Genomic DNA, 23,832 nt, shown 5'->3' with positions numbered 1-23,832 from the left:
TCAGAACTGTTCCTCAATCCTGTGAGACAGATGAATCAACAGCATTCACTTCACTTCAGTCAAGAAAACAATTGTCTTGGCAGATATATTTTTGACATTGCTTGCAGTATTCAATGCACAAAAAAACAATACTTTAAATATTTAATTTAATATTTAAATGTAAATGTAGTTTTTGTGAGTGTGTGTGATAATAACTGGTGAGCTGTACACTAAACGCTAAGTATTACGTTGATATTATTATTACAATTGGTAATGAAATTACATTTCTTAATGTTTTTGCTAAATGAGGCATTCTCAAAAATACATAACATCTGTAAAGTTGTGAAATATTATTACAACCCATAATAACCATTATCTGTTTGCATATATAGTAAACTGTAATTTATATCTGTGATCAAAGCTGTATTTTCAGCATCATTCCTCCAGTTTTCAGTGTCAAGTGATCTTCAGAAATCATTCTGATATGATGAATCGCAGTTTCAATTATTATTTATGCTCAGGTAATAATAATATTTTGTATTGTTGTGCTGGAAATATTTTTTGTTGCTTAATCTGTTTATTTATTTATTTTTTTGTCATACAATTTATTACAGCTCGTTATAACTGTTTCGTGTGTTCGGGCTTCAGATGACGTCACTCTTCTTTTTCCTCTCACTTTTACTGTCTACGGAAAAAAGGCGCACTGCGCCACCTAGCGTCACGTGCGCTACACTACAATCCAGCGGGACTGATCACGTGTCGTCTGGATTGCATAATCCTATTTTAAAACTGAGAGTAATTGTTTTAATTTGCTCGAGACACTGAAACAGATCGCTACTGCAAAATAATGGCATGTTTTATATGACTCGCGGGGTGGGGGGTTGGTCTCATGAGTGCCGTCATGGTCAGTTGAACACTATAATGTGAAATATAAATATGGTTTAGCAAGATTGTGGTCCTCGAGAGAAATATAATTGACTACATCATCCATCATAGTCTGATATGCGTCAAATACAGTTCAGGAGGCGGTTCTGACTGATACGTCACTCAAACTCTTAAGAGCAGCAGGGGGCGGGGCTTCTGGGGTGACGCTACAGATGCAACCCAATGACGTCAGTTTATTATAAATTCATTATAAAACCCTCAGCGTTATCAATATGACTATATTTTTTAAATAGTTGCAGAAATGAGTGGAAATGAAACAATTGTGTTGAATAATATACAACTATACCTTACTTAAACCCCGTGAGCTTAATTGCTTTTATAAATATCATAAATTATAATAATCGTATGTCAGTAGATGTTATATTAATATTAATAATATAACTGAGCAGAAAATCAGTATATTAATGATTTCTGAAGATCATGTGACACTGAAGACTGGAGGAATGATGCTGAAAATACAGCTGCGCATCACAGAAATAAATTACACTTTAAAAGATATTCACACAGAAAACAGCTGTTTCAGATTGTAATAATATTTTAAATCAAATAAGCGCAGTCTTGGTGAGCAGAAGAGACTTCTTTTAAAAACACGATTTAAAAATATATTAATTATTCCAAATTAAGTGTATGGGTGTGTGTGTGTATATATAAAATTGATTTATTACAGTATTCAGTATTTGTTGACATAAGTTTATTGAATTGTTCAACTCTCCAAATTGTTGAATTAATTTTACTAAAATGTAAACGGAGTATTTTTTTATAGGCTATCATATATTTTAATGTAAATAATTACTTATATCACGTAAAGCCCTTGCTTCAGGTGATTAAGTGTTATTATAAATATAAATTATTAATGTAATTTGACTGAATTTAACTGAGGCTTCTTTGTCAAATCTCTCCCTTATCCTCATGAAAACAATATAAAAAAAGAAAGTTTGTGATTTTTGTTGCTTTTTATTAATCCGGAGCAGGAGAAAGCTGAAGATGTTCTGTGTGTTTCCTGCTCCGGTGTTGGCTCGCGGCTGCCCCCAGCGGACTCACGGGTTAGTGCTCGGTTAATTCCGCGAACCTCATCTGAGGAGACTGACTTTATCTTCGTGCTCGCTTCTTGATGGATATTTTCAAACTTGACAGGTAACGCCAAACGCTTCCGCCGCGTCCTCCTCCGCCGTCTGTGACGCGACGCTCGCGGGCTTCTCTGCGCTCGCCGCTAACGGAAATTTTTGGTACGTCATTAATATGGCGCCAAAAGAGTTATAAGTGTGAGCTTATGTTGCTGTAGCTCGAGAGACGCCTCGCCTCAGTCGCGCGACGCTGAATGTACATCGCCTCATCAATCCTTGACGCGATTCGAAGCGTTGTTTTCGACGCGTCAGTGTGCGGGATTCTGAGGTAACGCTTTCTTCAAAAACACTTTTGGGGATGACGAACCGATAACCGTTGGCGTACTTGGTGTGCAAACAGCAATTTCGGGAAATCGACGGACTGTGCGTCTTCGGATCGAATCTATAACTTTTATCTCGGGCCGCTGAGAGGAAACCGATGCGATGATCCGCTGATCGCGCGTCGAGGACGGACATCACGCCCTCTTGTGCGGAGAAGGTAAAGCGAAAGAACGCGTGCCATCTTTTCCTCCTCATCTGATCTTCGAGCAGCGTTAGATCAGACGAGCGCCGTTCTGTCAAGTTCGGCTGAAGTAATTCTAGCAAGTTCCAGCGACCTGTCAGTCATTATTGATCAACTCTTCTAGATCTTTGGGAGCTTTTACTCGGGCTGACTGTTACTGATAATGCTAAAGTTACTCGGAAGTGCAGTGCGCTGAACCTGGATCTGTTTAGACTCGAATCAGGGGTTTGTTTTCGTAACGTGTTCAGTTAAGAGCGCTGGATGGCCTGCGTGCTTCTGTGAACCGATTCACAAACACCCTGCGGGGATTCGGCCACGCCCCCTACAGTCCGCTGCTGCTCACGGCACACTGGCGTGACGTTGTGCAGAGGGGCGTGGCTATGCGTGAGGGGCGGGGAAACATGTTAAATTATTTTATTTTATTTACTAGCGTGTTACTAATCTAGTTAACCTTCCAGATAATGAAACCAGGGCTTAATGCACGTGGTTAGTTGACATCAAGTGCTCTTTCTTGACTGCTTCAACAGTGGATCATGGCATTTGTTAGATTAGATTACATAAAAATTGTAGTCCGTTACTGATTACAAATTACATGTAGGAAATCGTAACCTAGTCCATTGCATTTCACATTTTAGGTAATGCTATCGGCCTGCTTTTATTCGAACTCATTTATCACATTGATTTAAATATTATAATCTTGTACCGTATTATTGATATAAAAATACAAAAAGATGCTGTTTCCACATTAGGGCTGCAAGATTAATCGAATGTGATTGTTATGCGCATTTTGTTAGTTAATCCGGTTCTGTGATCAACAACAAAACATCATCACATGCTTTCAGATGGAGCAAAATTTACGCAGATGATTTTATTGCGCGATTAGGAAATATAAGAAATCATTCGCGATAATAACAGCGGTTTTCATGGTTTCCCAGTGAACTAAGTTTCTGTATAGTAATTGCTGCTCCATCTGAAAGCATGTGAAAATATAACATTTTATTTTATTTCAAACTCCGTTCATAACGTCAGTCGAGGGTTTGAAATAAATCCTTCTGAGATGATGTCGCTTCTTGCACAGAACAAATCACGCAACATTTTTCATAGTATTCTAAGCAGTGAAAACGGCATTGTATTATACTTTATTTAAATGAAAATGATAATAATACTAACTTAGATATAAACCATGTATTGTCATAATCGTGTGTTTATTAGTCATGTAGGAAATTTTGATTCCTTTTCGATTTATCGTGCAGCGTTATTTCACGTTACAATTTTCTCACATTTTTAAACAAATTATGTTTTAAGATAAATTATAAATAAAAAGAATGTCCTTTTATTATTGTTTGGACAAAATTCTGAACTTTTCTTTGTGAAATTGAAATATGTCACATAACAAAACTAAATTTAAATTTTAAAATAAACACCTAATCAAACAAATAAATATCACAAATAAAAATAAATCTCTTACAATGCCAAATAATAATTAATAGCTAGCTAGATGAAAATACTGCATAACATCTAGCTTCAGCAACACCTGCACAGTTGTAATTATCTTTTTCATTTTAATTTTCTTTTATCTAAAATAATTTTGAAAGAAGCCAGAGAATGGAATAAAATTAATTCCAACAAAAATGTGAGTATTCTTTCAATTTTTTTATTTAAATGTTTGGCGTTTTGGGCCGCTGTGCCAAGAGTGTGTTTACATTAAATGATTGTATAAATATGACAGCATTTTAGTGCCGTAATATCTTCGGAATAAAGTCAAAATTATTGTATTATCCACTTGTATTATCCACTTACCGTCATTGAAAGACTTGGAAGAGCAAGGACAATTTTTATATATAACTCCGATCGGAATATTCTGAAAGAGGAAAGTCACATACATCTGGGATGCTTTTCTGGTGAGCTAACCTTTTAACTAATTGATTTATGAAGATAATACAAAGATGTTGGCAAAGATTTTACCATTTCTACGGTAGGCTAAATGTTATGTTACTACTTTTATTACTATTCAAAGCTGTTTTATTGACACTTTTCGAAACACTGATTGATCGATTAGAGACATTCGTTTTAAGTTAAGATTTTTTTCAACATGCCTTCTGATATTCATGCAGGTTTATTTTGTGCTAGAAAAGAGGAAAAGATGATTGAGTTGAGGTGAATACTGTGATCTCACACCACATTAAAGAGTGGAAAAACACATTTAATCTTTGTATTTCGTGATAAAATTTACAGTATTTAAAAGGATATAATTTGTGTTATATTCAAAGTAACTTATTTTGATTGTTGGGTGGCTGGTTTGCTGCAAATAATGAATGGACTTATTTATATAATTAATAAAACAGCTTGTGAGTAATACAAGTGTTTTTTCATATAGTGCTGACTTGCTACGCCCCTGATTGTGATTTAGAGCTGCAACTAATGATTATTTTTTTCTGTCGACTAATCTAACGATTATTTTTTCGATTAGTCAACTAATCTAATGATTATTTGTATTACAATAAATAATTAATCTAATGTTCTTTTTTATTAGCTAATGAATCCTTTGGATAACTTAAAAAAAAAAATAAGTACAACTTCTAATATAATATTTCAACCTTTATTCATTTTCAACTTATGTGGTTGAAGTTTTTACAGTATAAATTAATAAAGAGGCAAAGAAAATTATTTTACTATGGTAAATATGAGTTTATGATAGCGTTTATAATTAAACCACAGTAGCCATAAATTTACAGTTGTCTGAGACGTCATGAAATGTTCTTTAGCATCACAAACCATAAAATGTAGTCAGGGTTCTGCTATGATTTAGCATGGTTTATAGAGATCTGGAGCTGATTCTGGGTAGCTTGGTGGTTTGTGACTGTTGTCTCGCGGCATGCTGTCTTTTAAGGGGGCCGTTCACATATCACGTCTTTTGCACGCTCAAGTTTGTTATTGCCAATGTAGGTGCGCGATAAGCGCACTCATAATGGAAGTGACGCGGTCACGCTCGTTTTTTCCAGGCACGTCCGCACCGCATCGAGTTAAAAACATCTCAGCTTTTCAGAATGCCGCAAGCGCAAGAATATCAGATCTGAACCAGGAAGTTGGTCACCAGATCACACGGTATCCAGTTAAACCGTAACACCAGGGAGCGCCAAGATGTTTTCCTCTGAGGTGCTCGCGCATCGCTGTTGTGCTGCCGTGGTTCACCATATCGGTTTTGCAAAGGGAACAAAGGGCCATTTTATTTGGCCTCTGTTTAAAGTATTCCCATACTTTTGATAACAGTGGTCTCTGGTTTAGTGATAGAATGCAACTTTCTCCATTCCCAGTATGCCATTAAGCGAGATGTAAACAAACAGTGTGACGCGTGTGTTTAACATCTCAACCAATGTGAATCATCACATATTTGTTTTGATTTTCAACCGGCTCACAGTGCATCGTTACATTCATATTATTACTGCAACGACATGAAGTGTATTAAACATTACGTTACATCAAGGTTTCCCAAACGGGTTTATGATTTTAATGAAACTCCAATAGTTAAAAACATTCTAAAAGTGTAAAATTAAATAAAAAAAAACAAGAATTAAGATAAAATTTTATATTTATTAGGGCTGCACGATATTGGGAAAAATTTACATTGCCATATTTTATTTTTCTGCGATATATATTGCGATATGAAATAAAAAAATATTCTTACAAACTGAGACGCTTGCGGCACGCATCTAGTGTGTCACCGGCCGTGCGCTTGCGCTCTCTCGTGCGTGCGCGCTCTTTGGCCAAACAGTTAATGAATAACGGATCAACTACGACAGCCTACATCGCACATCCTGCGATGTGACTATCGTGGATTTGTACATCGCGATATCGATGCTTAAACAACATATCATGCAGCCCTAATATTTATGTACTGCATGTCATGTGACCATTAACACTAGAACGCCACAGGTTAAATTTACCCATTTTTAAATGCACGTAATAGGGATGTGGTGATAAATCGATTAGATTTTCTGAATGCGTTGCGATTCTCTCTGGAATCGATTCTGAGATTAGTTTTTAACATCAGATGGTGCTCTGTTAGTTTTTAACCACACATCTGCTGATAAAAAAACGAAGCTCCAGAGAGAATTACGACGCATTCGCAAAAAAAATTGCGGAATCTGTTCACGATTCGATTTATCGTCGCAACCCTAATATGTAACAGATTTTCAGTAAAGCATCAAAGTTTCTCAGTCATTGACTTTTCCTAAAATTGTTAATCCCCTGTTGTTAAAAATCGTTTAGACACAACCACTCCTGCATTTAAAGTGTTTTATACCCATGCACATGACTACTGTTTTGATGTGGTTAAAAGACTTATTACATCACTGTATTATCTTCACAAAGTAATGTCTAGAGTCAGGAAATGATTATTTTAGTCATCAACTATGTTTTTGTCCTGTTGTTATCTTAATATGTGATTAATGACATTCTATTATAATATTACACCACCCAAATGTGTATTTATTTATTTCTAATTCTCGTTGTCTTCGCAGACTGGTTAAGCCTTTTCACTCTTAAGAAAAGTGACTAGTGTAGCCTGCTTAAAATAGCCTTGAACATAAAACAACAGGTCAAAAACATAGTTGATGACTAAAAATAATAATTTCATGACTCTAGATATTAATACTATGTGAAGACAGTTGCATAACATGTGCTTAAGCCAAGTCAAAACAGTAGTCATTGTGCATGGGTAAGTTTTACCCGCTGGCGGTTAAAGAGTTAACCAACATCAAAGAACCGTGAGCATGTAAACTCAAAAAGTTACTTGATTATTAACTTTAAATCTGAGGGGACTTGAAATAAATATGCTCCAGCATGCTTCTGTGCATTGTAAAAGATGCATGTTTAAATTTATAATAGGATTTGCAGCATCTAGAGTTTAATTTTACACACAATCTAGAGAAGCATTTGTGTTTTGTAAGGGTTCAGGATTGGTACGTCAGGTACTTTGCCATATCAAGAGCAGCTCCATGCTTTTAAAGTGTGTTGGTCAGCTGCCGTGTGATTGGTGGAGAAGGAGGCGAGGCGGTCACATGGGCAGAGGTGTGTGCTTCTCATATATGAGGGGTTTATTCATGAATGAGCTCTGGCTCTGATGTTTCCATCACTCGTAAGCGCTCGTGTCACTCCACTGCCTGTTGGATTTCTGTCACACGTAGTCAGTTGATCGTCAGTGCATGACGTGCTTCTCAGCGCCGTGTAAAAGCTCTGCTGTGCTCGTGGTGGAGCTTCAGTGTTTGTGAGGGATGCATGTGGTCCTGATGTAGGGCTGGGAATATCATGATTTTATCACTAGTCTTTGTCATGTTGGTTTAACTATTTTGCAAGTTGTCTGCGCATCACAGCCAAACTAATTTCCCTATTATAAAGACAAAGCCTTTCAAGGTAACCAAAAGAGAATGGCAGATATTTATTGTTTTATTAACGTTAAATTTTATACATAACCAAGTTGAGTCTACACGATCCTGTTAATAGGGCTGGGCGATTAAAACAATAATGATGATATTTTTCACAATTTTATTTTCCTCCATGAAACGGCGCTGACAGAAACACAGTCAGTAACACTAACCACGCCATGGTATTGTGGCAGAAATGTGGGATTCATGTTTAATTTTATAATATTACTAATGTAGACGTGTTAAAGGAATATTAGTGATTAAGCTGTTGCGTTTGTGCATTTATACTAAATATATATTTTTTTCATACAAATATTCAGAAACCATATAGTTGGTATACCATCATGGTATTGAAGTGCAATAGGTGTGGTTTAAACTGTGGTTATCATGATCTAAATCTATGCTACTGTGGAAAGCATTGGTTCATTTTAATAAATTTCAAAGTCAAAATTATATAATTTCACCACAGAAATCCAATGCTGTTACAATTTGTACTGTTTTCGATAATGAACATAAACTAACATCTGCATCCAAACTCAAACTACTGTAAAATATGCATTTCTTAGATACAAAATAATATGATTAATATTGCAGACTGTGCTGACGAGATGTGCAAACGACAATCTCATTGGCTGGAGCTCACCTATTAACGTCCCTGTTTTGATTTCAGCAAATCAGTTTCGAGCGAACGCATACAACCTGATTAATATTCATGAATCCAGCAGCTCATTCATCCTTAGTTCTTATCATAGTGTTCTTATTGATATAATTCATATCATCATCATCTTATCAGTATTTTTGCCATTTTTTCCCCAATTGTTTTACAGGAACACTGAATGACCAAAAAGCACCACCACCAGTCAGTTCAGTTAAAATGACTAATATGCATTAATACATTATCAAGTTTGTATTCTAATTACTAAAGTTCTACCATTAAAAATGTGGCCATTTTTGCGCAATAAGACGCAAAACAACTAATTTCTGTAGTTTGAGAGGTGTTTTTACATGCTTTGGGTGTGTGCACACAGAAAACAGTCTCTCCGACTGTGAATACTTGTTTCTTTCGCATCTTCTTGTGCTTGAATGTTTAAATGGGTAAGACTTTAAAGCACATGCAGTTAATATGGTGATACTTTTTAGTTGTCTCCCAATTATAACATTGTTTTCTTTTAAAATTATGCTCTGAACTAGGGGTGTCCATGGTTAACCGGTTAACCGATTAACCGTTAAAAATTGTGTAACCGAGTGAAACATTTTGCTCGGTTAAGTGACGTCAATGGCGTGAATTGAATTTAGTTGTAATACATTTTTGCACCACCAGAGACCGCCAGAGCGCTCCCAGACATTTGTAATGTCCACAAGAAGAAGTAATTTTTCTAATATGAAGCGGGCTAATACGAGTGAGGCCGGTGACACACTGGATGCGTGGCGCAAGCGTCTCAGCCGCGTGGCGTGTCGGTTTTTAATTCGGCTCCCATGTTAACAGGTTAGAGCTTACAGACCGCCTGCGTGAGACGCGCGGCAAACGCTTGCTTGCGAGAAATAGAACCGACGCCTATTTTTACCGCGACGCGCGCGTGTTGGAAGCTTTTCCAGGTTAAATATAATAGGAAAATGTGTTTAAATGTCATTTTGTACACAAATACATATGAATTCCTGATATTTTGATATTTGAAAGTCTATAGGTTGACATAAATTCAGATATAAATGTAATAAAAAAAATAATAATAATAATTGTCGATTTTCAAATATTGCACCTGTCAAACATAATCTATTTCGTCCTTTATCAGTAGGCGTAGGTGTAGGTCTGTAGAAAAAAGTATATATTGTTGTAATGAAGACATGAGCCTGGTCTGTCAACGGTCTCCCTCTACAGCAGCAGCGCGCCAGCGCCGCGTCAGGCACGCTTCTGGTGTGTAAAGACACAGAATCCGCCACGCTTCTGGGACGCTTCAGACACGCGGCGCTCGCGCCACGCATCCAGTGTGTCACCGGCCTGACGGGGCAAAATGCAAGTATTGCAATACAGTGCTTAGATATACTTCAAGTACAACCTCGTTGTTGTAATCTCAACAGCCAACACCCGGGCATCATTAGGCCGGTCAGGACACACTCAGCAGCATCTCAGCTGCATGGCTTGTCTGTTTTTAATTCGGTTCCCATGTTAACCAGTTAGAGCTTGCCGACTGCCTGCGTGAGACGCGCGGCTCAGGCGCGGCTCGACGCGTGCATGCTAGAAATAGAACCGACGCCTTGTTGGAAGCGTTTCCAGGCAAAGTATAATAGGAAAATATGTTTATATGTCATTTTGTACAAAAATACATATTAATTCATGACATTTTGATATTTGAAAGTCTATAGGTTGACAAATTCAGATATAAATGTAATTTAAATAAATAAATAAATAATTATCGATTTTCAAATATTGTACGTGTCAAACATAGTCATAGCCTTAGCGAGGCGGCCGCGGAGTCTGCTTGTTACCTTTTGCCTTATACATTTTAGGCTTATTCTCAAATTCAGATTGTTTTAATAGGACAATTTGACCGGAGAGATAACATTTTGTCGGACATTCCTTTTTTTTTTCGGCCAATGTCCGGAAATTACTATGGTCACAGTTACTATGGCACACTATGGTTAGCCGAGTTTTAACCGCTAAGGGCCTCGGTTAACGGTTAATGAAAAACTTGAGAACGTGCAGCCCTACTCTGAACTGATTAAGCAAACCTTGGTTTATTTGAACGGTCAGAGTCATGTTTGTATGACAGATAAAAATAGTATTTTCTGCACTCTCTCTTTTGGTTTTTGTATATAGCGAGTGGATCAGTCTTTTTCGCCGTCTTTTTATATCTGTGATGCACAGCTGTATTTTCAGCATCATTAATTCAGTCTTGAGTGTCACATGAAAACATTTTTTGGATACTTTTTTCAGGATTCTTCGATGAACACAAAGTTAAAAAGAACCGCATTTATTCAAAATAAAAATAATTCCTAACAATATAAATCTTTGCTATGACTTCTTAACAATTTAACACATCCTTGCTGAATAAATGTTTTAATTTCTTAAAAATAAAATGAAAGAATAAAAAGTTCTGACCACAAACTTTTAAACTGTAGTGTTTATTGTTAGAAAATATTTTCTATTTTAAATAAATGCTGTTCTTTTTAACTGTTATTCATCAAAGAATCCTTCAAAAAAGTATCACAGATTCCAAAAAAAAAAATAATTAAGCAGCACAACCGTTTCAACACTGATAATAAATCAGTATATTAAAACGATTTCTGAAGATCATGTGACACTGAAGACTGCAGTAATGATGCTGAAAATACAGCTGTGCATCACAGAAATACATTGTGATTTAATGTATATTAAAATAGAAAAAAAATATTTTACATCATAATAATATTTCACAATATATTTTTTTTCTGTATTTTTTAATCAAATAAATGCAGCCTATATGAGCAGAAGAGACTCCTGTAAAAACATTAAAAAAAACATCAATCTCATCCCAAATTCTTTACATTGGTACAAGCATGCCAAACTCAAAAAAAAAGATGTAAACAGGAATATTAGCGTTAGATTATTTCCTCCAATCACTGCAGTGTGGAGTGAAGGCAGCTGATCGTCAGCAGCATGGGTGAATGGGGTTTCACTCTCTTGTAGAGTGTAGATTGGGCTGAGAGGCGACAGGAAGAGACCCACATAAAAGGGAAAAGCCCCGTTTATAGCCACATAAATCTGCTAGCAGCCGGTGGAGTGTTTCCTCTCCGGTCTTTGACACGCTGTATACAGCAGACACACTTCCCCCAGCACACTTACTCTCACACTGCGCTTTCTGCCATCTTTTCAGAGTCTGATAATTGTTCATCCCTTCTTTGCCGACAGATGGAGAGTGAGATGAAGAGGAGGAAATACTCCACCAGCAGCAACGACTCTGACACCACCGACAGTGAGTGATCCACACACACACACACACACACACACACACACACACACACACACACACACGGCGTCTCACCACTAAATCAGATCTGTTTAGATAAAGATGACGTCTAACAAAGATAGTAAATAGTGAGATAATATGGGCAAATATTGAATAAAAGCGTCTGCTAAATGCATAAATTCAAAAATCACGTAAAGAGAGATATTCTTACGTCTACTTTTATAAACCTTTTTGATTTCACATCAAAGCAGGGTTATACAGAAAAAAAAAAGCATGACACTACTGATCAAACGGCATGTAATCGATTTTGTGCAACAGGCTTATTAGCAAAGTTTTGATAATTTAGTTGCCTTAGAGATGTGCTTATCAAATATGAGAGGATAGGCTTTAAAGGGTTAATACAGCAATTAATCAACAGCTTACAATTCTAGGTAGAGGCTCTTGAGACGCTCACAGAAACCTCTCCTGCCTCGTTCTGTTCAGAAACTGAGAAACAAAACAATCGCGACATCGTAAATAATGATAGCGTCATTAACGTACAGTTTAATGTTATTTAACAACATTTAATTGTATATGCTGAGCCTGGTAAGAGCACCTAGATATGTAATGCTAGGCTAGCTATCATAACTGTTATGTTATCTCTTGTAAATGACATCATAACGGTATTCTTGATAATCAATACTGTAACTTACCTTTTATAGTCATTAACACATATTTAAAACACTTTAATAATATTTTAAAGCTTTTAGTATTTCTCAAGTTCAGCTGTGCATTGAAATTCACTTTAAAGATGCACTTTTCACTCAAAAATCTGCCCAAAATGGTGGAAACAAAGACTTTTAAGAAGAAAAAGACATGAAATTATTATTATAACCAGTAGATGGCAGCAGAGGATCATTCGTTAGCTCTTTTTCAACTCGCGTGTTTTTTTTTTACGCCTTACTTTTGGATTTATTATAAAATGACTATTATAACATATTTGTATTTTTATTGCACTGACGTATAAAGTAAAGCAAGTGCAGGAAGCCGCAAATTCTCACGTCATTAAAAAATAAAAATTATAATAATAATAAGCCCAGACAGCGACAGCCTTAAAGGGTTAATTATTTGAAACTTATCTAGTTATCTGCAAATTAAATCGTTAATTATCAATGGTATAACAATTAAATGATGCATTGGTTATTTTGAAATATTTTTATAATATTTTAGTTTTATCTTCACGTGTAGAAGCTAATAGATATAATCATCCAACAAACTGGTTCTGTTCCTCCGAAATCACGTAATGCACCGTTCGATTTTGACATCGGTTTTCTGTTGGTTCTTTTCATCCATTGCTACAGTCATCAGTCAATAATAGCAATGACTCACAGAACAATTTATTAGATCATTTGTCATCCCTGAAACGGGGACATTTGGTCCTCTTAGAAATACAACACTTTTCTTGAAGTTGTGACTGGATTATGTAGAGAAACCGAGCGAAGGGCGCTCCCCTGAAAGCACAGTTGACTGTAAATGACTGAGCTGGCTTCTCTAACACCATTCATATACTCAATTATAATATCAGATGTTTATTTAGAAGTGTCTAAAGTTTTCAACCCCCTATATTTCGTTCACACCGTTTGCTTCCATTCCTAACCCATACATGGACGAGTAAAAGTTCACCCGTGACCCTTGATTCTCTTGCAGGTCATGTGACCACCTGGTCAAGGTCTTCAAAGAACACAGGGACCAGCAGCACATGGGTACGCCATGAGCAGAAGAAACCGTCCGAGGTGAGCGATACGGTTTCATAGGGTTGGGTTTTGGGTTGGCGCTTGGGTTTCCAAAGGGAATCAGGTATGTGTGTTTAGCTGTACGTCAGATGTTTAGATAATAAACATGTGTCTGATTTTAAAACAACATTCGAACTGCACTTTTCACAAACCGCTGAATTAACTCACATAACACGCTACGTTTTTTCTATTTTTTTTTTTTTTACATTTCCAAAAAATTTTAACATTTTAGTACAGTTTAACTTTTTAAAAGCAGTTGTTCTGAGATGAGATCTTACTGTTTGTGTTCAAACATATTTGAGTGTTTTTGGCACGAACATTTCTCTCTAAACCTTGGCAGAGTCTTTGATTCACGCTAAGATGTCACCAGGGCGGTTCATGCTGAATGATGCCAGTGTTCTGCTCTTTCAGGTGTTTCGGACCGATTTTATTACAGCCATGAAGTTGCCTGATTCAGCACAACTGAGCCCAGAGGAGTTCTACTTCCTCTCCGACCCCTGGAGGCAGGAATGGGAGAAGGGTGTTCAGGTGCCAGCCAATGTGGAGCCGATTCCCGAGCCTGTAGTTCGGTGAGAGTCTCAGGCTTGCTCTTGACTTGTGTGTTACGTGTTTCCCAAATAGAGAAAATGGCTTTTTCCGATATGCATACAGTGTTGCACTATAATATGTGACCCTGGACCTTTTTACATTTCAGATTTGTGCATCATCTAAAAGCTGAATAAATGATTGCCTTAAAAAAATGTAACTAAATAAACATTTGAACTAAAATACCTAACTAGAATGAAACACCCCTATTGTACAAGAGGCGCTGCACAAGATACATATGCTCTCATATATGGCTAAAGTTTAAGGTTTTCTCAGTGCACAAAATTAAACTATTTTTTACAAAAGTAATAAATGCATGGAAAGAGCCACATTCACATCTGGATCTCTCCGTGTTTTACTCAGCATCATGTATCAATTATCAACATTATGCTACAAATCCTGTCCGTTGAGACTTACTCCAAGCTGAAACATTCCTTGAATACTTGATGCATGAGTTTTGTGGTCGTGCAATTTTTTTTCCCAGGATGCTTCCAGAGGTCAGTCGAATCCCATTCTTTTCACCGATCCAAACCAGGGGCCAGTCTGAGTTTGGCTTCGGAGAGTCACATGTTCTCAGTGAGCCGCTGAGTTGTTATGATCTGGATGATCTGGATGTGACCTGGCTTGAACTGGTTAATACTGAATTCAGAGAACTAGGTAAGATTTATCAACTGTGTGAACCATGTTTGTCTTTAGGTTGTTATTGTAAACAGGCCAAGAAAAGAGCTGAAGGAAGTTTTATTTTTTTTATAATAATTGAGATACTATTATAGTTTTTATTAATATTTAAAATATTAAATATTTTAATAAATATTAAATATATTAAATAAAAAGTTTTTTTTTTTTTTTTTTTTTTTAATTGTTAATGGTTAAGTAAAATATTAATTAGCATGTCTAATTAAAATCATAAAACTTATACAAGTTAACAGTAATTTATTTAAAGTTGAATAAAAATTGTATGGACCTATAAAAATAAATTTTATTTTCTTATTTTCTTGATAAAGAAGTTTTTTTTTTTTTTTGACCAAATTCTGTTTTCAAATGTTTTGCCATTTTAATGGTTTAAATTTTAATAAAAACTTTTTTTTTGTCTAATTAATATAATTTTTCTGGCAGTCAAATGATAGAAAACTAAATTAAATTAATTTAACAAACCATTAGATTTTTTTTATCAAACAAAGTGCTGGAAGAACATTTGTGTGATTTTAATTCCTTTAAACTAAAGTTTTAATAATGATTTTATTAAATTGGGGAATTGGTGCCAGAGGAGGGTTGATTACAAAATAGCACACATTGGATGAGAAACTGTCTTCTGAATTATAATTGTACCAAATCCTTGTAGAAACCGTACTAATGGCATTAGTTAGATGCCAGATATATAATGCAGTTTTAAGCTATGACTCTGGATAATAGATTTTTTGAATGGAGATGACAGTTCTCTCAACATATATATGAAAAAAAAAGAAAAAAACATTAGACAACTGAACAAAATAATATTGAAATAACTTAAGGTTCCAACAATTATTTTTATTTTTTATTTAATATTTTAAATGAGTCTATTTTAACATCTTTTTAAATTCAAATAAATTCATTATGTAGAAATCAATTGAAGTAAATGAATGAAGACTTGAATGAATGATTTCAAACATCAAGTGCATTTTACCAGTCACTAGTTGGTCGCCACCTACTGGCAAAATGTAACACACAGTCTTTATTTGAATTGTAACATTGGTTCCAAAGGACTCTTTTTGATTGCAGCTGCCACAACATCAGAGTCTATATCCAGACTATAAACGTTTATCACAAAGCTTTGGTTATTATTTGTTTGCAACACAGAAATGTGACTCATTGTGAAGCTGTTTCAGATATAAAGTGCTGCTCTCTCTGGATCTGCAGCTGCGTGAAAGCAGGTTTAAATATTCCGATGTGATTTGTAATTTCAAAGGTTTAATAGACATAGCTAAATCATCATCATTTGGGAATAAGATTGTGTGTGCTTAAATCAAGTTTGCCATCTTTTAATGATTAGATATGAGCCTATAGGCTATGCATTTTTGTCATAATTTCTTCAAGTTAAACTGAACTTTTATTTTGACGGGTTGCAGAAACCCATAAATACAAGCGGTTTGTTTTGTGTGTCGCAGCACTTCCAGAGCTGGACGAGCTGACCATGGAGCAGGTCGTGGTGGAGCTGGAGAACCGGTGTCAGCAGAACATGCAGCAGGCCATCGAGACCGAGGAGGGTCTGGGCATCGAATACGACGAGGACGTGGTTTGTGATGTGTGCCGCTCACCTGAGGGCGAGGATGGCAATGAGATGGTCTTCTGTGACAAGTGCAACGTTTGTGTGCATCAGGTATTTAATCCAAAAACAGTCCAGATTATATTGAGGTCTGAGCGCTGTAATGAATCGCAGTCAGGTCCATTGTGTGCGTGAATGTGGTGAAACACCGCGTGACACCAGTGACCAGATTCACAAAACTTATATTAAAGTTTACACTTTATTTTAAAGTCTCCAGTTAGCAACTCACCGATTCAAACGATCCGGTCGGAGCGAGTCCCCATTTAGCAACTCACCGATTCAAACGATCCGGACGGAGCGAGTCTCCAGTTAGCAACTCACCGATTCAAACGATCGGGTCGGAGCGAGTCCCCAGTTAGCAACTCACCGATTCAAACGATCCGGTCGGAGCGAGTCCCCAGTTAGCAACTCACCGATTCAAACGATCCGGTCGGAGCGAGTCCCCAGTTAGCAACTCACCGATTCAAACGATCCGGACGGAGCGAGTCCCCAGTTAGCAACTCACCGATTCAAACGATCCGGACGGAGCGAGTCCCCAGTTAGCAACTCACCGATTCAAACGATCGGGTCGGAGCGAGTCCCCAGTTAGCAACTCACCGATTCAAACGATCCGGTCGGAGCGAGTCCCCAGTTAGCAACTCGCCGATTCAAACGATCCGGTCGGAGCGAGTCTCCAGTTAGCAACTCGCCGATTCAAACGATCCGGTCGGAGCGAGTCTCCAGTTAACAACTCGCCGATTCAAACGATCCGGTCGGAGCGAGTCTCCAGTTAACAACTCGCCGATTCAAACGATCCGGTCGGAGCGAGTCTCCAGTTAACAACTCGCCGATTCAAACGATCCGGTCGGAGCGAGTCTCCAGTTAACAACTCACCGATTCAAACGATCCGGTCGGAGCGAGTCTCCAGTTAGCAACTCACCGATTCAAACGATCCGGACGGAGCTAGTCTCCAGTTAGCAACTCACCGATTCAAACGATCCGGACGGAGCGAGTCTCCAGTTAGCAACTCACCGATTCAAACGATCCGGTCGGAGCGAGTCTCCAGTTAGCAACTCACCGATTCAAACGATCCGGACGGAGCGAGTCCCCAGTTAGCAACTCACCGATTCAAACGATCCGGACGGAGCGAGTCTCCAGTTAGCAACTCACCGATTCAAACGATCCGGTCGGAGCGAGTCTCCAGTTAACAACTCACCGATTCAAACGATCCGGTCGGAGCGAGTCTCCAGTTAGCAACTCACCGATTCAAACGATCCGGACGGAGCGAGTCTCCAGTTAGCAACTCACCGATTCAAACGATCCGGTCGAAGCGAGTCTCCAGTTAGCAACTCACCGATTCAAACGATCCGGTCGGACCGAGTCTCCAGTTAGCAACTCACCGATTCAAACGATCCGGACGGAGCGAGTCTCCAGTTAGCAATTCACCGATTCAAACGATCCGGTCGGAGCGAGTCTCCAGTTAACAACTCACCGATTCAAACGATCCGGACGGAGCGAGTCCCCAGTTAGCAACTCACCGATTCAAACGATCCGGTCGGAGCGAGTCTCCAGTTAGCAACTCACCGATTCAAACGATCCGGTCGGAGCGAGTCTCCAGTTAGCAACTCACCGATTCAAACGATCCGGACGGAGCGAGTCTCCAGTTAACAACTCACCGATTCAAACGATCCGGTCGGAGCGAGTCTCCAGTTAACAACTCACCGATTCAAACGATCCGGTCGGAGCGAGTCTCCAGTTAGCAACTCACCGATTCAGATGAAGAAAATATGTGTAAACTTTATCGTTTTTCACTTAGAAAAACATTCTTATGAACATCTTAGTATTTATCTCACGAAATGTCTTTAATTTTAAGAACTTGTTTGTGAATCCAGTTGCTCGTTTTCTGCTATTTTGAATGTTGTCTCTTAATGTATGTTTATGACATGCACTTGGTTGTGTCGGATGATTGGTTGTGTTGACTGAAAGCATGTGTTTGTTCCTCCTTCAGGCGTGTTACGGGATCTTGAAGGTGCCGCAGGGTAACTGGTTGTGCCGAACCTGTGCCCTCGGAGTGCAGCCCAAATGTCTTCTCTGTCCCAGGAGAGGAGGAGCTCTGAAACCCACACGCAGTGGAACCAAGTGGGTCCACGTCAGCTGTGCCTTATGGATCCCCGAGGTATCCGCTGAAATCACTCTGGGAATCACACTTATAAGTAGTGTTCAGTTTAATAGTGCCATGAAATATCAGCTTTCAGCATAACAGCATGCAGATGTTTAAACGAATAGACTATGGATGAAACCTGCTATGTATATCCTACTTTTAAAGCATAAATTTTATGTAAACAAAAGGTCTACATTATATTCACATATGCAGTTCATAGGAGACATATTGTATTAGCCTTACAGTTACAGTATGAAATAGACTACTGTTTAAACCTATAACATTAACTATTTAATCTCACAATTCTAACTTTTTTTCTCGCAAATGCAAGTTCATATCTCTTAGTTTCAGACTTAGTAACTCAATTTAACCCAACAAATGCTAGTTGTCAATTCTAAGGAAAAAAGCAAGAAGTGTGGGATATAAACTTATGATTCTGAGCCGAGGGGAAAAATAGATTTTTCTTCAGAACAAACATTTTAACATGCAACAAGGGATTCAGGAACTAAACACAGGAATGAAACCTAGAAACAAACTAGGTTGGTTATTATTTCATTCATCGGTTTTGATTATTTGTTCAGATGTAGTCGAGTTGAAATGAACCTTTGAATTAATTTTGCTTCATATGATTGCCTGATTAAAAATTGCAATAAAGCAGTAAAAGCGCAAAGGAAATCCGGCCCCAAACGCTCGTTCACACGTATTCATCTGCAAGACGCTTTGCTCTCGACGGAGGAAACTTGTAATTAGCATGCAATAATGGATGAATTCTAATTGAAATATTTCCTCGGCTCTCTTTATGTCTCGTCGCGCGATTGAAAGGAAAGCTTTTCAGCTGGAAATCTGAACTTGTTCGGTCAGGTGGAGGGCAAGATGTTTTTGTAAAGGAGCGCCCTGCTTCACATGCGAAAGCCTGCTGAATATTTCAGTCAAAGGAGGACAAAAGCAGAAGTGACAGAAGAAGGGGTTTTGAAAAGCCTGGTCAAAATGGGTATTCCAGTAACGCTTAGAGAAGCTGAAGAGTGAGGCGGGAACAATGGCAGATTGACAGGGATGTAGAGAGCCACAAAAGCGAGTGAAAAGGCTCTCAGAAATCTGATGAATAAAGTGAGCTGAGATCTTCCAGACGCAGTTCCACACCGCCACGTTCCCTTTGATTTCATCTGTAACACTTACTGTGTCAAATACTGTACAGTATGTGCTTGTGTCACAATTCGAAACAACCCTTTAACAGGCTTCGTGAGACTCACATATTTTGTAATTTTTTTGCAGCTGCTTTTCGTTCTTGTGCATTGAAGAATATGTGTCTAATCTGACTATGCATCTTTACTGAGTGTCTGCCCATGATGCATCTTCAGATTAAACCAGCGAAATCACAAAAATATATAATTCACATTTATACTTAGGGTGACACTTTATTTTAAGGACCAGTTATCACTATTAACTAGTTGCTTATTAGAATGCATATTACAGAAATATTGGCTATTTATTAGTACTTATAATGCACATAATATGTCAATATATTTAAGATCCTTTAATCCACACCAACTAACAACTATCTTACTAACTATTAATAAACTGCACATTAAGAGTTTATTAAGGGAAAACTCACTAAACTAAAGCAATAATCGCTAAGAAATTCCCTTAGCTGTTATAAAACCACCGTAAACCATGGCTTCGCTGGGCTTATTGCTTTTATAAAACAGTTATTATATACACACACTAATGTTTCACAACATAAAAAAAGCTAATTGTGTGGTTGCTACAAAGTGGTTGCCGAGCAACACTCAGAAGTAAACAAAGGTGTGTGTTTGTAGAGTAATTAACAAACCGCTTTGAACTTGGCTCGACCAATCAGAATCAAGGACCGGAACTCTCGGTTTTATAAAGTTTATTTTGTTCTTTTATTTAGTTTTATTTCATTTTAGTTTTATTATTGATTCGCTTAACACGATTTAAGCATTGCATATAAAATATTTAGAAATATGCAAATTGAAAAAGTTTAAAACTGGAAAAAAAAAGAAAAACACACACACATATCAGTGACTCTAACAAACATTTTTCTGCTGAATTCTGCTTTTCTTGTTTAATGCAAAATTGCATTAAATATCATATTACAGTTTTTCACCTCAAATAGCAAGGGAATGTACAGCTAACCAATTAACAGTTTTTATCAAAGCATTTTTACAGTCATTGTACGTAGTTATTTTTACGTTTTATGGAAATGATATATTTATTTAAACACGTTATAACTGAAATATTTCGAATCAAATTTAATTTAGAGATTGCGAGTCACAAAAATCTTCTTAAGAATATTAAAAGATAAGTTCCACGCAGTTCATAACAAATGCAATTCTTGAAATATTCTATATGTTCTCATGAGCATCTTATTTTTTTGACAGTCTTCTGCGTTATCTGACTGAAAGAATAGCGGATTTGCTGAAGACTCGTTTTAAATGAGCTGATCTTAATGTTTCATCTCTCAGTGTATTTGTGTTTTACGGTTTATAATTATGTGTTGGCTCATATTTAGGAATATACTTAATTATACTTAACAATTTTTTTTTGCATGATAGCTTACACACTCAGCGCATGGAACTTTGATTTCAAACTATGAATTTAATTTATTTTAACTAAAAAAACTAAAGTCAGTAATACAAAAGAACAAATGAATGACAAGCAGTAGCACAACGAAATACAACTCTTCGATGTGTTAACTGGGTGTTGTTTCCATGTCATCAAAGGTGAGCATTGGCTGCCCTGAGAAGATGGAGCCTATTACAAAAGTGTCCCACATCCCGGCCAGCCGCTGGGCCTTGTCCTGTGGTCTGTGTCGTGAACACACAGGCACATGTATACAGGTGAGAGACATGCTGCTATTGAACACTCGACCCTTTCAAAGAGCTGAATAAGCTATGCATTATTTCAAGGCAGCTGATATTAGTGTTTACAGCATCTTCAGAACATTTTGCCAAGGGTTGCTAAATGCTTTTTAGTTATATACAGCAGATTAGAGCTGTGCCATAACATAGTATACATTAGAAACGGAGATACAAGCAATCGAGAAGTTGTGTGGTACACATCATGAGTATTCTGTGTGAATGTGGGTACAGTTACACATACTCGGATATCCAAGATTATAGAAAGAGCTAGTAAAGAAAAAAAGAATGCAGAAATGCAAAAACTAGCTAATTCGTCTTATTTGTTCTCATGTTGTTCAAGACTAGTATTTTTTATTATTTTAACACTAAAGGGAGATTTTGAATTGCAACTGATGCATTCAAGCTTCAAAAAGAGCACGAGCACCATAAAAGTGTCATAGAAGCACTCTATACAAAGAGACGTAATTGCTTTTATTACTGACTAAAAATCTGCTAAAGATTTAGTTAGTGAGCTTGAACTAGAGATTCATGAACGAATTGACAGAATAGATTTATGAACAAAGATCTGCTTTCATCTGATCATGAATTAATAGATGATGTTATATTGGAGAGTTAGAGCGGATGTCACATTCATTTCAAATTTGTTGTTTGTCTTGACAAGTCTTAGGGAAGAGTATTGCAGTATATCATGTTTTTTATAATATTTGTATGGAGCTTTTGCGTCCTTTTTAATGCTTATAAGCTTCAATCCCTGTTGGTTGTGGCTGTGTGGGAAAACGCCAACAATGCAATTCCTCAGTTTTTAATTTTGTGGGTAACATGAGGGTAAGTGATGCCCAGAGCTGGGTAGATTACTTACAAATTGTCAGTCCAAATTATATGACAAAAAATATAGTTAATAACTTAATCCGTTACTCTACACATTTTATGTACTCCAATCAGATTACTTTAAACCAAACTCATTTATCACATTGATTTAAATAAAATAATCTTGTACTATATTGGTATAGCAATACAAGGAGAAAGAAAATATATTCCATTCGTTGATATTAAAAAATATTTACTTACATTTAAGTAAAGGTTTCCCAAACTGGGGTTTGTGAATTAAAATTAATTGCATCATAAAAATGTTATCATGTCAAATTAGTTTACATATGGTTAATCAATACATGGTTAAATAACCCAATGAGTGAAAAATGTAAATAAAAATTAATGCGTTTTATATTAAGGAAAATATAAAAGATGAAAAAGAAGAATTCAATTAATTATGCAAAATGCATTGCTATTGTTCGAGTAATATGCAATCAGGTAACGAATAAAAAAGCAACCCTAGTCTGATTACGATTATTTTAAAATGTAAAATAATCTAACTACAAGTACTTAATTTCTGGAATCCAGATTACATGCACCTTTTAAACATGCTGTTGTGCTCCCACAGTGCTCCATGCCGTCCTGCATCGTGGCCTTCCACGTGACCTGTGCGTTCGACCACGGACTCGAGATGCGCACCACTCTGGCAGAGAACGACGAAGTGCGCTTCAAATCATACTGTCTTGAGCACAGCGGCGTCTCGCGCTCGAGCAGCGGCGGGAATGTGGACCGGCCTTCCGATCTGGCCGTGACGCTTTCGGACCGTTCGAAGCAGGAACAAGCAGAACGGGAGAAAGCCAGCCATCGCAAGCAGAAGCTGCAAGAGCTTGAAGATGAGTTTTACAGTTTAGTGGACCCCAAGGATGTTGCAGAAAGCCTTTCCCTTCCAGATGTTCACGTGGACTTCCTCTTCCAGTACTGGAAGCTGCGACGAAAGGCCAACTTCAACCAGCCGCTGGTGGCCCGTAAGAGGGACGAGGTGGACAATCTCGCCCAGCAGGAGCAGGATGTTTTATATCGCCGTCTGAAGCTCTTCACTCATTTGCGTCAGGATCTGGAGAGGGTGAGTTCAGCTGTTCCCATCTGAAAAGCTCTCAATAATGATTGTTTCCAAACAGGTTTCCTGAACCTTATTTATGCAAACCGGTATTCCAGAGAAGCAGAGCGAGTCTTAAATAACGCTGTCAAGATTCTGACATCACTTGCACTGCGTCTTAACCAGACTTGCTGTGATGCCATGATAAAATGTATCTTTTCCATAATGAGGTGTGGTCACATTCACCAATGTTCAGTTCGGTGGTAATTTCACTGACGAGTAATTTTTTTGTCAACTACATTTTTTTTCACAGATGACAACGAGATGA

The 23,832-nt window shown here is 37.4% G+C and overlaps 1 protein-coding gene across 6 annotated transcripts in view; it reads left to right on the top strand.

The window, feature by feature from the left end:
* Positions 1-1,927: 1,927 nt before the first annotated feature.
* Positions 1,928-23,832, top strand: part of LOC113063831 (protein Jade-1-like) — a 39,365-nt gene continuing 17,460 nt past the window's right edge. Inside the window, exons 1-9 of one of the 6 annotated variants that reach the window (XM_026234183.1) lie at positions 1,928-2,058; positions 11,860-11,923; positions 13,604-13,689; positions 14,101-14,258; positions 14,759-14,931; positions 16,419-16,630; positions 18,564-18,731; positions 21,461-21,577; positions 23,037-23,531. In XM_026234183.1, the coding sequence (XP_026089968.1) occupies positions 11,860-11,923; positions 13,604-13,689; positions 14,101-14,258; positions 14,759-14,931; positions 16,419-16,630; positions 18,564-18,731; positions 21,461-21,577; positions 23,037-23,531 (1,473 nt within the window). In that variant the 5' untranslated portion in view covers positions 1,928-2,058. The other 5 variants (XM_026234188.1, XM_026234184.1, XM_026234186.1 and 2 more) reach the window with 5 other exon arrangements.

The sequence above is a fragment of the Carassius auratus genome, chromosome 46 (genome assembly GCF_003368295.1).
Source record: "Carassius auratus strain Wakin chromosome 46, ASM336829v1, whole genome shotgun sequence".
Classification (NCBI taxonomy): Eukaryota; Metazoa; Chordata; class Actinopteri; order Cypriniformes; family Cyprinidae; genus Carassius; species Carassius auratus.
Note: the sequence above shows the minus strand (reverse complement) of the source record. Positions and strands in the feature narration are given on the sequence as shown.